Below are 12,326 nucleotides of genomic sequence, written 5' to 3'. Positions count from 1 at the left end.
ATAAAAATCTATAAAAGTAGATTACTCGACAAACCTGTCAATTGTAACTACATATGTATTATTTTTAATAGACTATCACTATAAGACACTAAAGCCACCAAGTGGGATGTTAATTGTGCATTGAAAATAAATCAATAAAAAATCAATAGAACCATCAAATATGTAAAGAAAATATATAAAAATAAATTTGAGGCCAAAGATTTTGGTACAGGCCAAAGTTGAGGCCAGGCCAAAATTTGAGGCCAAGCCAAAATTTGGGGCCAGGCCAATTTTGAGGCCAAAAGTTAGGCCAGGCCAACTTTGAGGCCAGGCCAGACCAGGCCAGGCCAGGTTTTAGAGTATGCCCTTTTAAATTATGAATAAATGAGGTGTACCTGCACCAACATTCTAAAAATAATCGTTTAACTGTTCCCATTACTGGTATCTATAAAAAGAACAAATGATGAGGGATTGGGGGCGAGGGGATCGAGGGATCATTTTACTTGCATACTATGTAAAGGAGAAAATCCGAAAACTGTCCATTCTGTGAGAGAAAGAATTGTTCGAAGCCCGAAGGACCGAGAACAGTTCTTTCTCTCACAGAATGGACAGTTTTCGGATTTTATCCTACTTAAAACATTTTCTCTATTGTTAAGTTAATAAACTGTCCCAGGTATTGGCTTGAATGATTGCTAAGATTATGTAACACTATTGATTGTCTATTTAAAAAACAGAAAAAGGGGTGAAAATAATTGTGTATTGTTGAACTTAATGGACAGTGCCAGGTAAGTTTATATTTATATGATATCTAAGGTCATTTCTGACTACTCTTTTGGAAAAACTCAATGAGAAAAGATGTCTTCATCAGATGGAGAAAGTATATTTTTGACGCAATCAAAATTTAGAGATCCAGAAGAAAGTGTAAATACGGATGGCATTTTGAGTGATATTTTAGACATGAAAAATAAACCCACAGAGTGAGTAAAATAAATCATGGAAAAGGGGGAAATTTAAGTGATGGAAAAGGGGGAGATTCAAGTGATGGAAAGGGGAGAAATTCAAGTGATGGAAAAAGGAAAATTCAAGTGATGGCCAGTGTGAAAAAAGATGAAAATGTGCTATATCTGTGATTCCAATAGCAGTGTACCTAGTGAAATTAATATTACCTTTGGAAATATGTCCTTCTCATTCAAATTCTGATATGTTTCTGGAGTCACATTTACAAGACAATTCATTAAAATGGCCAGCATATTTGCTGTGCATGTATGCCTTTCTCCGGAGATGATAAATTCATAGTGTTGTAAAATAATATTTTAAATACTAATGTTGGTATTTATGTTTATATTTGAATTAAAGTAATTTTTCTGTTGAGGACCATGTGTGTATTGCTTTCAACAGTTAAAACTTGTACATTAAGTTACCTGTAGTTGTACATTAAGTTGGAGAAGGTGTCGATTAAGTTAAGAATCGACAGTTTTTTCCACTTAATGTACAGCTACAGGTAACTTATTGTACAGGTTTTAAAAATCCAAATATATTACTCTATATAATGTACCAAAACATAAAGGATTACATAACAAAAATGTTTTAAGTATATGGTAAGGATCACTCACTTGTATATAACAGAAGAATTGACCTTTAGGGCCGGTATTGGTTTCTTTACAAAAAGCATAACTATGGATTTCCGTTCCACTTCTTGATTCTAGGCCATTCACAGAAAACTCTTGATCTCATAACATAAAGCCATTGAAAAAAAAAATCACAGTCATTGTATGAACAGTGTGAGTTATGGACGCTTTTTTTCACTTAATTATCTTTAAATTTTATTTTCCGTTTACTTTCTAAAATGCGATACATGTACTTTGTATGCGTTTTCTTACATGAAAATCAGGGACATGTTAGCAACTATCGAAAGTCTCGTGTGACGCGATTTCAAAGGTCGTATTATGCATCAATTTTATTGAAAATATTAACACAATATCCTTCTAAAAAATAAGGAATGTGTTATTTTACTTCATTCCCGTATAGGATCATAATTACAATGAATTAATTCTCACAAATGTTTTGTCCACAAAGACGTTAAAATCGGGGTTTTATTTCCCTTATATCTCATTCAGTTTTGAACCGTGCAAATCAAAATTTATATAACAGGTCCGTATCAACAAGAAAATCACATTCATTTGCTTTAATTAGAAGCTGTTCTATTTATTTGCACTTATTTATTTCACAACGATTGACAAGCAAATTTTTATATTAATGTCGTTGGTACGGATGTTTTACTCGAGGTGACCGACCCTTCATGTGGGAGGATATTGCAGAATTTGCGAATTTTTTTCAAAACGTGCATAATATTTTCGGAAGTAAATGTAAACATGGCGATAAACTCTAACTGACCCACCCACATTTTTTTCTAATTTATGAACCCTCCTCCTGCATTTTTGGAACAAAATGACACCAAAGCATTGTGCAAAGAACGAACTGCATTTATTTTGAAGTACGTCTCCAAAATTTATACCATTTCCTATAAATTTACTAGAAAGACGCAACAGTGTTTGTTCTTTATGATTTTTGTATGCGCACCTGTCTCGAGTAAAACAAAGTAGAATGTTCTTGTCGTCAAATAAAGTGTTTTTACAAACTTTAAGGTATATGTATAGTTACGGTTAATTGCTTTGAGTTCAGAACATACTTTTCAATCAATGTCTTCAATTTGAAGAACAAACGTGCATTGAAAAAATCGGAGTTAAATAAAAAAAATGCATAATACTGTATTTAAAAAATAACAAAAAGGTGTTTATAAAGGTCGATAATTAAAAAAAAAAAAAGAAAATTATGCCAACAGGTGGAATCGAACCAGGATATAGAAAAACGTGTCGATATACGATAAATGACAGCGGTTAAACCAACTGAGCGATTCAAAGCTTAAACGTGTGACACGTATATATAAACCACCATAATACAAATAGGTTTTAACATTTTTGTAGGTTTTTTGCAAATTTCTACCCCAGGGCAGGGGTGTCCTAAAAATAAATCCTAACTTAATTTATTGATATGATCAAAACTTATCAAATTATCTTAGATTTTAGGAGCAGGTCTGCCCTGGTGGATATCAAGGCCAAAATCCATAGAGAAATAGACCGCAATACTGCAAAAAAATATTTTTAGCAATTTTTGAAGGTTAATTTAAGAATAACAAGCGCAATACGCTAGGTTATCGATTAAAATTCGATTAAATAGAGAACTATGTTCAGTAGCAAATATCAAATAAAGTTTGATTTTTAAAGCGATTTTTTCCCGGAAATCGATCTTAGCGATAGATCAAGTCTGTTGTTATATACAAGTGATCCTTTAAGCTCTCAATCTACACATGAAATTTGAGTGGTTTTTTTAATTGTAAATGCGCGGTGATATAGCGACCATCGTTCCATGTTGTAATCAACTTTATGGTTCTTTAAATGATACAAATCATAGAATTCTCAAACCTTTAACAATTTATTAGCAAGCTTATTTGTTTTCTTGCAACTATTTTGCTTTCAACCCGAAACTATAATTTAAAAAAAATTAATCAAGACTTTGATGATTTTGCGCTCGATTCAAAATTTTTAACACGATCAATACTATTCCTACAAACAATACAAATATTTATTTTTATCAGTTTTCTATTAAACATGAGGATTTAAAATTTTATACACTTAAATGTGATTTTTTTTAATTTAAAACGTTAAAAATGTTATTTTATTTTACATAGTGTAAGATTAATTGAATTAAAATTGTTACAACTGTATAAAACGGAAAAATGACATATTTGTGAAATAAAGAAAACTTGGATTTTACCGAATCAGTAGATCGCCTAAATACAAGTATTATTTCCAGTACGATATTTTCAACAATGTCAGATCTTAATGTTGATAACTGAAAAGTCCGTTTATCGTATCTAACAAAGACAAAAGAGTTGCGTATCTTGGTCTAACTCATCGTGTAAAGGTTATTGATTATTTTAAAATATAAATATACTGTTAAGTACAGTTAATTAAAATGCCGACTGATCATAACTTTTATTCGATGAATTTTTAACTACGTCTCTGTATAAGTGAATATCTCTATTGTGCATGTGTAATTATAATTGAGTGTATTAACATCTGCATGTGTATTGGTATGCTATTTCACCTCACGCAACGAGTTGCAGGGGTATTTTTGTGATCGGCTTCTTGCCTCTAGCTATCAAATATATCATTATTGCCGATCATTCCTTTAAAAGGAAAACTTGTTTTTCATTAAGTCAGTCAGTTAGTCCTCTTATATCCTGTTATTAACCATTGCATAGAATTTCTTGAAACTGTAGACAATAAGGACATAGTGTGTAGATGTATATTTTTAAAGACTCTTGTGTAGATGAGCATATTACCTCAGAATTTTGCCTCTTTTAAAAATTACCTCATCAATCGCGTATATTATGGCATGCTCTTGATTCAAATAAAAAAAGATGTGTTTCATGTTTTTATAGGCTAAAAAGTACACCTTAGAAAATGCAATTAATATTCAACATATATAATATATAATAAACACTATGGAAAATCAGAATTTACAAAGATTCATTGTAAACCAGCAATAGAGGATGAATCTATGATTACGCTAAATATATTTGTCTGTAATCACGAAGCAGCAGTGTGTGTAAAATCTCTTTCAAAGGCGAAATCGAAACCTGCTGGAAAAAAAATGAAGATTATAAGAGAAGTAATGTGATGACTTTAAATAACTTCATCTTAAAAACGATAAACATGTATTCAGAGCCTCTTGATAGATAAAAAGATTTCAAAAGGTTTATGAACCTTTCAGAGTATACCGTCTGATTCAAACCTTCTCGTTGCACTTGTTGGTGTTTGACAAGTATCGATAGCTTGTAATCTTCACATGACATTAACTTTTGACCAATAAGGGAAGGGCCTTAACTGCTTTTGAACTCTTCTAAAGGAGATAGAAAAAAGGAATCCATGCTTGTTTTTTTTTATGTAACGACCAGTATTGAAGGGTCACACCATTCATAAAACAGATATAAAGTATTCCTCTGATTTGTTGGGGGTATTTTTAGATGCATGCAAATGTAGAGGTCGCTTGAAGATGACTTCTCATCGATACCTGTCAGACCCTGACGACTGTAATGAGAAGAAGGGCTTAATCAGACTTAATCAGACTTCAGAATATAAAAATGTCCGAAAATTTGATATTGATACTACTAGTATTATTCTAAATACATCTAAAAGAAGCTAGTAACTATTAATTAAGAAAACTACATATGAACACTTTATATATTCAGTAATGTTCACGGCATCTTTAATATTTTGATGAAATGTAGAGTTGTGCTTAATATGGACAAACTTTGACATTTGAGACAGTCAGTCAGTTTAGTTCATCGACTGTATTGCAAACTTATGGTGATTTTGAATGGTTTGGTCATAGTAGCCAACATCTTCACAAGTACAAATGTTTTGTATTTCAACTTACTGAATCAATTCTGGACAGTTTTCAACAATGTTTTCAAATTCAGGATAGGAAATTGTACCGTTCTCGTCGATGTCTGATTCATCATAAATCTGTCAATAAATGAGATATTTAAGTTTGTGTTAATATGCAACAGAACGAAGGACGTTGTCAGCACGCATGTACAGCATATGTAATGGGTTTTTATTTGAAAGATTTCATGGAATATAAGTAAAATATTTGTTTTAATAGAATATGGGTATTATATGATTTTCATCCAAGTAAGAGATTTACAGATTTTTTTTTCATTAAATTTTGAAACACAATATCTTTTTTTTTTCAAATAGGAATATGAGTATTCCATATTCTTTAAAAAAAATTTATGCATGCTGTTTGCTGCCAACCTAGTGTACACGATAAATCTACACCTTAAAAAGAAATAGAAAAAAATTGGATATCCCGGGGTATATCTAGGATTTACGCAATTATTCTCAGAAATGAGGGTCTTTCCTATCTCTTTCATTTTTTTTCATTTTAAGTCTTTTTTTAATTTTTAATATGGACCTCACGTTCAATTTCAGACTACTAGTATTTTGTTTAACAATCAAGATGCTAATCAATATATATATATATATATATATATATATATATATATATATATATATATATATATATATATATATATATATATAACTGAAATGAAAAAAGGAGTGGGTGTAAAATGTGCAGTGTGAGTTAGTGCAATGATTTTAAGCTCAAATACTTAACATAATGGTACGATGTCTGGACATTAGTGACTTTTTACTCACGTTATCAATAAGCCGTTCCAAGTCCATGGCTGTTAGAGTTTCCTCCCCTGTCTGTCTATTTACTAGTTCCTTAATGTCTTCATACCCAATGTAATCGTCTTCGTCGAAATCTTTTGGGAAAAAATGATTAGGCTTAAATACGAATGGACACCGTCTATGCGAACTGTTATAAATGTAATGTAATAAGCAGAGTTTTGAAACCGAAAGTGACGTTTTCTATCTTCTTGAATAACACACAAAATATGTTATCAATTTTTTTTGAATTTTTTATTGACCTTGAAATTTCATAGGCACTTTCTTCCTATCTTAATAAAACAACATCAAATAAAATTTCATAGTTTTTTTCCTCTTCCAAAATTGTTACATAACAGTGTAGTGCAATAGGTCAGAGCTGTAAACCATGAGCTAAAATCCGGCTTGTTACCTTTTCCCAAAATTAAAAAAGTAACATTTTTGGTCAAAGAATGTATAATTTAAAAATTCTAAAACTGGTTATTAAAAGGGTAAAAGTTTTATTTATTATAATGTTCTTTTATTCACATCGGTATTGACAGGTGTACACGATTAAATCTGTACTTCGGTGAGTTCGTGTTACCGTATATCCGGAAGGCGTATTCTGCCTTCACTTCTCTCGGAGATTTCACGCTGAAGACCGACATCATATCCAGGAAGTCCTCAAACGTCAAACTTCCGTCTCCTCCGGATGAAAAGACTGTCACAATACGATCCCTGAACGGGTTAACCTTATAATGGATAAAAACGCATGCTACTAAAGTAATCTCTAATTCCCGAGGATTTCGTTAAAAATTTGATAAACTGACCCACGAAAGTAAGTCATAGTGTGTTTCTCGAAATGTGAAATTTAAATAACATATTTCATTAAAAGGATCAATGGTTATGAATAAAAGTATCCCTAAAACAGAGATTTTCACCAAATCCTCCAAATCTCACAAATATGGATAAAACCGCAGTAAATTTTATGTGTATTCGACGGAGTTTCGGTGTGCAGTTGCAATAAATTATCAGAGACGCAGTTTAAAAGTCTCGCGTACATAATATTGATCGCGTGATCTTTGTTCAGTTTAAATGGCAGAGAAGAATGAGACTTTGTGGATAGACACTAGCAACGGCTTTTAAATTATGAATTAATAAAGTGTACCTGCACTAAAATTTTGAAAATAATCGTTAAACTGTTCAATTACTGGTATTTATAGAAAGAACAAAAGATTAGGGAATGGGGGTTGAGGGGGGGGGGGGGGGGTCCGAGGGATCATTTTACTTGCATGCTATATATTTGGTAAGGATAACTCACTTGTATATAACAGAAGAATTGGCCTTTAGGGACGGTATTGGTTTCTGTCTTTACAAAAGACATAATTATGGATTTCCGTTCCACTTCTTGGTTCTAGATAGGCTATTCACAGTAAACTCTAAGATTCTAGCTCTCATAATATAAAGCGATTAAAAATCAATTGTACAGTCGTTGTCCGAGCAGTATGAGTTATGGATGCTTTTTTTTACGGAATTATCTTTAAATTTTATTTTCAATTTACTTTCTATAATGCGATACATTTACTTTATATGCGTTTTCTTACATGTACAATAAGGGACATATAAATAAGCAACTATCGAAAGTCTCGCGTGACGCGATTTCAAAGGTCGTATTATGCATCAATTTTATTTTATTTTATTAAAAATATTAACACAATATCCTTTAAAAAATAAAGAATGTGTTATTTTACTTCATTCCCGTAAAGGATCATAATTACAATGAATAAATTCTCACAAAAGTCGTGTCCACAATGACGTTAAAATCGGGTATTTATTTCCCTTATATCTCATTCAGTTTTGAACCTTGCAAATCAAAAATTATAAAACAGATCCGTAGCAATAAGAGGATCATTCATTTGCTTTAATCAGAGGCTTTTGTTTAGAATTATTTAATCATTTGCACTTATTTATTTCACAACGATTGACAAGCGAATTCTTATATTAATGTCGTTGGTACGAATGTTTTACTCGAGGTGACCCTTCTTGTGGGAGGATATTGCAAAATTTGCGATTTTTTTTTCAAAACGTGCATAATATTTTCGGAAGTAAATGTGAACATGGCGATAAACTCTTACTGACCCACCCACATTTTTTTCTAATCTGTGAAACTTCATCCTACAGTTTTGGAACAAAAAACCACCAATACACAGGCACTGTGAAAAGAACGAACTGCATTTATTTTGCAGTAAGTCTCCAACAGTTGTACCATTTCCTATAGATTTTCATTTTCTGGAAAGACAAACGCAACAGTGTTTGCTCGTCAAGATTTTTGTATGCGCACCTGTTTCGAGTAAAACAAAGTAAATGATTCTTGTCGTCAAATAAAGTATTTTCACAAACTTTAAGGTATGTGTATAGTTACGGTTAATTGCTTTCTCTTCAGAGTATACCTTTCAATCAATGTCTTCAGTTTGAAGAACAAACGTGCATTTTAAAAATCGGAGTTAATAAAAAATGCACAATCCTGTATTCAAAAAATAAAAAAAATGGTGTTGATAAAGGTCGATAATTAAAAAAAACAAAACAATTATTCCAACAGGTGGATTCGAACCAGGATACAGAAAAACCTGTTGATATACGATATATGACAGCGGTTAAACCAACTGAGCGATTCAAAGCTTAAAGGTGTAACACGTATATATAAATCACTATAATACAAATAGGTTTTAACATTTTTGTAGGTTTTTTTTATTTTGCAAATTTCAACCCCAGGGCAGGGGTGTCCTAAAAATAAATCCTACATTAATTTATTCATATGATCAAAACTTATCAAATTATCTTAGATTTTTAGCAGCAGGCCTGCCCTGGTAGATATCAAGGCCAAAATCCATGGAGAAATAGGTCGTTATACTGCAAAAAATTATTTTTAGCAATTTTTGAAGGTAAATTTTAGAATAACAAGCGCAATACGCTAGGTTATCGATTAAAATTCGAAAAATAGAGAAATATGTTTAGTAGTAAATATCAAATAAAGTTTGAATTTTTAAAGCGATGGATGTGTTTATATCCTATATATCAGTGGATATTAAATCAATGTATTGAATGTATTTACTTGAAAAGATTTTGACAAACCATTCAGTTTGTAACGATCAATTATATCGAATTTATAAATTATATGCATGCATGTATTTAGAATGAAATACGGAACTTGGTCTTCAGTGAACAAAAATATATTATACCTAAATGGAAACCGTTAGGCTCACTAGTAGACTTTCTTAGTTAATGAATTTAAACCGAGTAAATAAACGTTCATCTAATTTATAGCTATAAAAATGTAAGAAAGAAAATGAAATCATTTCTTTTATTAAATGCATTGATACTATTAGGGTATTTGCTCAATTTCCCGCAATTTCCCGGTTTTCATGATCGCGGCGCCGTTCCAGTATGTTTAAATATTTAATTGTATACATGATTTTTAAACTATCAATTCTATAACAAACAATATTACCAATTACCGGTGACGTATTTGCTGCATGTGGCAATTGCAAATGATGTACAAGGCCGGTTATGTGACATATTTTCCCTTATACATATATTTGAATAATTAACCCCTATTTATGATCACCGGTATATTAATTAATTAGCCTCAAGATTTTACTCTTGCATACATGTATCGTTAATTTGTAGACGTAACATTTTTGAAACCCAGAGCTAGGAAATAATACTTTGAAAATGAATTACAAATGTAAATTTACTTTTATTCACTAGACTTATCGTATACTCGTACATACTAAGATTCAACGCCTTTAGAAACCCTGACGTGCACCTGGGCACACGACACACCTGTTGTGTATATCTTGTATATTCTGTGTTAGTTCCAGGGGTTTTCTTAAGTTGGACAAACAATAGACTTTAATTAGATATACACAAACGTGCACCTGGGCACACGACACAACTGTTGGGTATATCTTGTATATTCTGTGTTAGTTCCAGGGGGTTTCTTAAGTTGGACAAACAATAGACTCTAATTAGATATACACAAACCAACAAAACTATGTCTAGACAAACAAAGAGTAATATCCTGCCCGATACAAAAAAGGCAGTTGAGAATCTTGTATCTAGCAGATCTAGAGTTAGACCTAGAAATATTGAAAATTGAAAAAAAATTACAAACTTTAAAGCGATTATCAAATTAAATCATTAAATCATTTGGTTCATTGTCTTTATTTTGTTTAATAACAAGATGAACTGAGAGAGAGAGAGAGAGAGAGAGAGAGAGAGAGAAATTTCACCGATTAATTTATGATAGGAAACAAACATACTTTAATTAGTTTCATGCACATATTAAGATACAGAGACTGCGTTCACCCCTACAATAATTTTGAAACCCCAAAAAAAGTATAAAGAATTTTATAACGGCAATCTGTGTCTATCGGAGCGGTGTTGATGATAGCGATCTGTGTTTAATGGAGCGACAATTAAAACCGCATGGAACACCACCCCCCTTCCTTGGAAATTATATTATCATTCGGATGACCCCCCTCCCATCACTATAAAAGAGGTTTTTCATTTAATATATGTTTTTATTGTTCAGCTTGATCAAACTTGACTTAAAGGGAACTTAAAGATGGTTTAAAGACAACTTAAAGGGAGCGTAAATGCCACTTAAAGATGCTTAAAGGCGGCTTAAAGATGGCTTAAAGGTGACTTAAAGAAGTTTGGACATTAAGGACCTATAAGCTCAGCTCAAAGGTGACTTAAAGGTGGCTTAAAGATGGTATATCCTTTAAGCCACCTTTACGCCACCTTTAAGCCACCTTTAAGGACTTGCTTAAAGATTGTTTTTCGCCCTGTGAACTATAATTTAAAAAAGAATTAATCAAGACCAATAATTTTGCTCTCGATTCAAAATTTTTAACACGATCAATACTATTTCTGCACACAATACAAACATTTTTTTTATCAATTTTCTGTTCAACATGAGGATTGAAAATTTTATACACTTAAATGTGATTTCCTTTTTTTTTTTAAATTCAAAACGTGTAAAATGTCATTTTATTTTACATAGTGTAGGATTAACTGAATTAAAATTGTTACAACTGTGTAAAACAGAAAAGATTTAGAAGAATGACATATTTGTGTAATAAAGAAACTTCGATTTTACCGACTCAGTAGATCGCCCAAGTATTATTTTTAATACGACATTCATTGTCAGGTTTTAATGTTGATAACTTCAAAGTCCGTTAATCGCATCTAACAAAGACTAACGAGTTGCGTATCTTGGTCTAACTCATCGTGTAAAGGTAATTGATTATTTTCAAAATATAAATATACTGGTTTGTACAGTTAAAATGCCGACTGTTCATAACTTTTATTTGATGATTTTTTAATTACGTCACTGCGTAAGTGAAAATTTCTATTGGGCATGTGTAATTAAAATTGAGTGCATTAACATCTGAATGTGTATTGGTATGTTATTTCAACCCCATGCAACGAGTTGCAGGGGTATTTTTTTCAGGCGGTTAGTCCTCTAATTCCTGTTACTAACCATTGCATAGAATTTCTTGAAACTGTAGATAATAAGGACATAGTGTGTAGATGTATATTTTTAAAAGACTCTTGTGTAGATGTGCATATTACCTGATAATTTTCCTTAGAATTTTGCCTCTTTAAAGCTTACATTAGTTTGTGTATTCAATGCATAGCATGCCACTTGTTTAGTAATGCGAGATGTGAAATTGGTCACTGTTCCATAAAACATCAAATTAAAGATTCAGTTCTGGAAAGATTGTGTTTTACGAAGGAATTTGAATCAGACATGTTAAGTAATTCATAGTATGATAACCTTTACAACAAGAAAGCTTCACTCAAAATAAATGAGCATTGTAGACTGTTAAACATGATTTCTATATAATGTTTACAGTATATTTATAAACTGATTTCTGACCATATTTCGTACACGTAGCATATCTTTCCATACAAAGTTTTTATGCAAAGTGCATTGCTTTTTTTTTAAACTCGCACATTTTTGTTAACATTCCGTAATAAATACATATGCAAGAAATGCGA

The 12,326-nt window shown here is 31.6% G+C and overlaps 1 protein-coding gene across 1 annotated transcript; it reads right to left on the bottom strand.

Annotated features, from left to right (window-relative positions):
- Nucleotides 1-4,530: 4,530 nt before the first annotated feature.
- On the bottom strand, nt 4,531-8,406 carry LOC128174433 (calcium and integrin-binding protein 1-like). The gene is made up of 5 exons (XM_052839993.1): nt 8,397-8,406; nt 6,862-7,047; nt 6,267-6,376; nt 5,482-5,570; nt 4,531-4,684 (listed from the first exon to the last, which is right to left on the bottom strand). Exons 1-5 carry the CDS (start codon nt 8,404-8,406, stop codon nt 4,663-4,665), a joined length of 417 nt encoding a protein of 138 aa, XP_052695953.1. The 3' UTR covers nt 4,531-4,662.
- Nucleotides 8,407-12,326: the final 3,920 nt, after the last annotated feature.

This window comes from Crassostrea angulata, chromosome 2 (assembly GCF_025612915.1).
Source record: "Crassostrea angulata isolate pt1a10 chromosome 2, ASM2561291v2, whole genome shotgun sequence".
NCBI classification, from domain to species: Eukaryota; Metazoa; Mollusca; class Bivalvia; order Ostreida; family Ostreidae; genus Magallana; species Magallana angulata.
The sequence above is the reverse complement of the archived record's forward strand: the minus strand, read 5'-3'. Positions and strand labels throughout refer to the sequence as shown.

Coding starts and splice junctions, on each gene's coding strand:
- LOC128174433 (XM_052839993.1), bottom strand. Junction 6,377..6,861: donor ATACGCCTTCCGGATATACG/GTAACACGAACT, acceptor TTTTCCCAAAAG/ATTTCGACGAAGACGATTAC. Junction 4,685..5,481: donor AACTGTCCAGAATTGATTCA/GTAAGTTGAAAT, acceptor TTTTTTTTCCAG/CAGGTTTCGATTTCGCCTTT.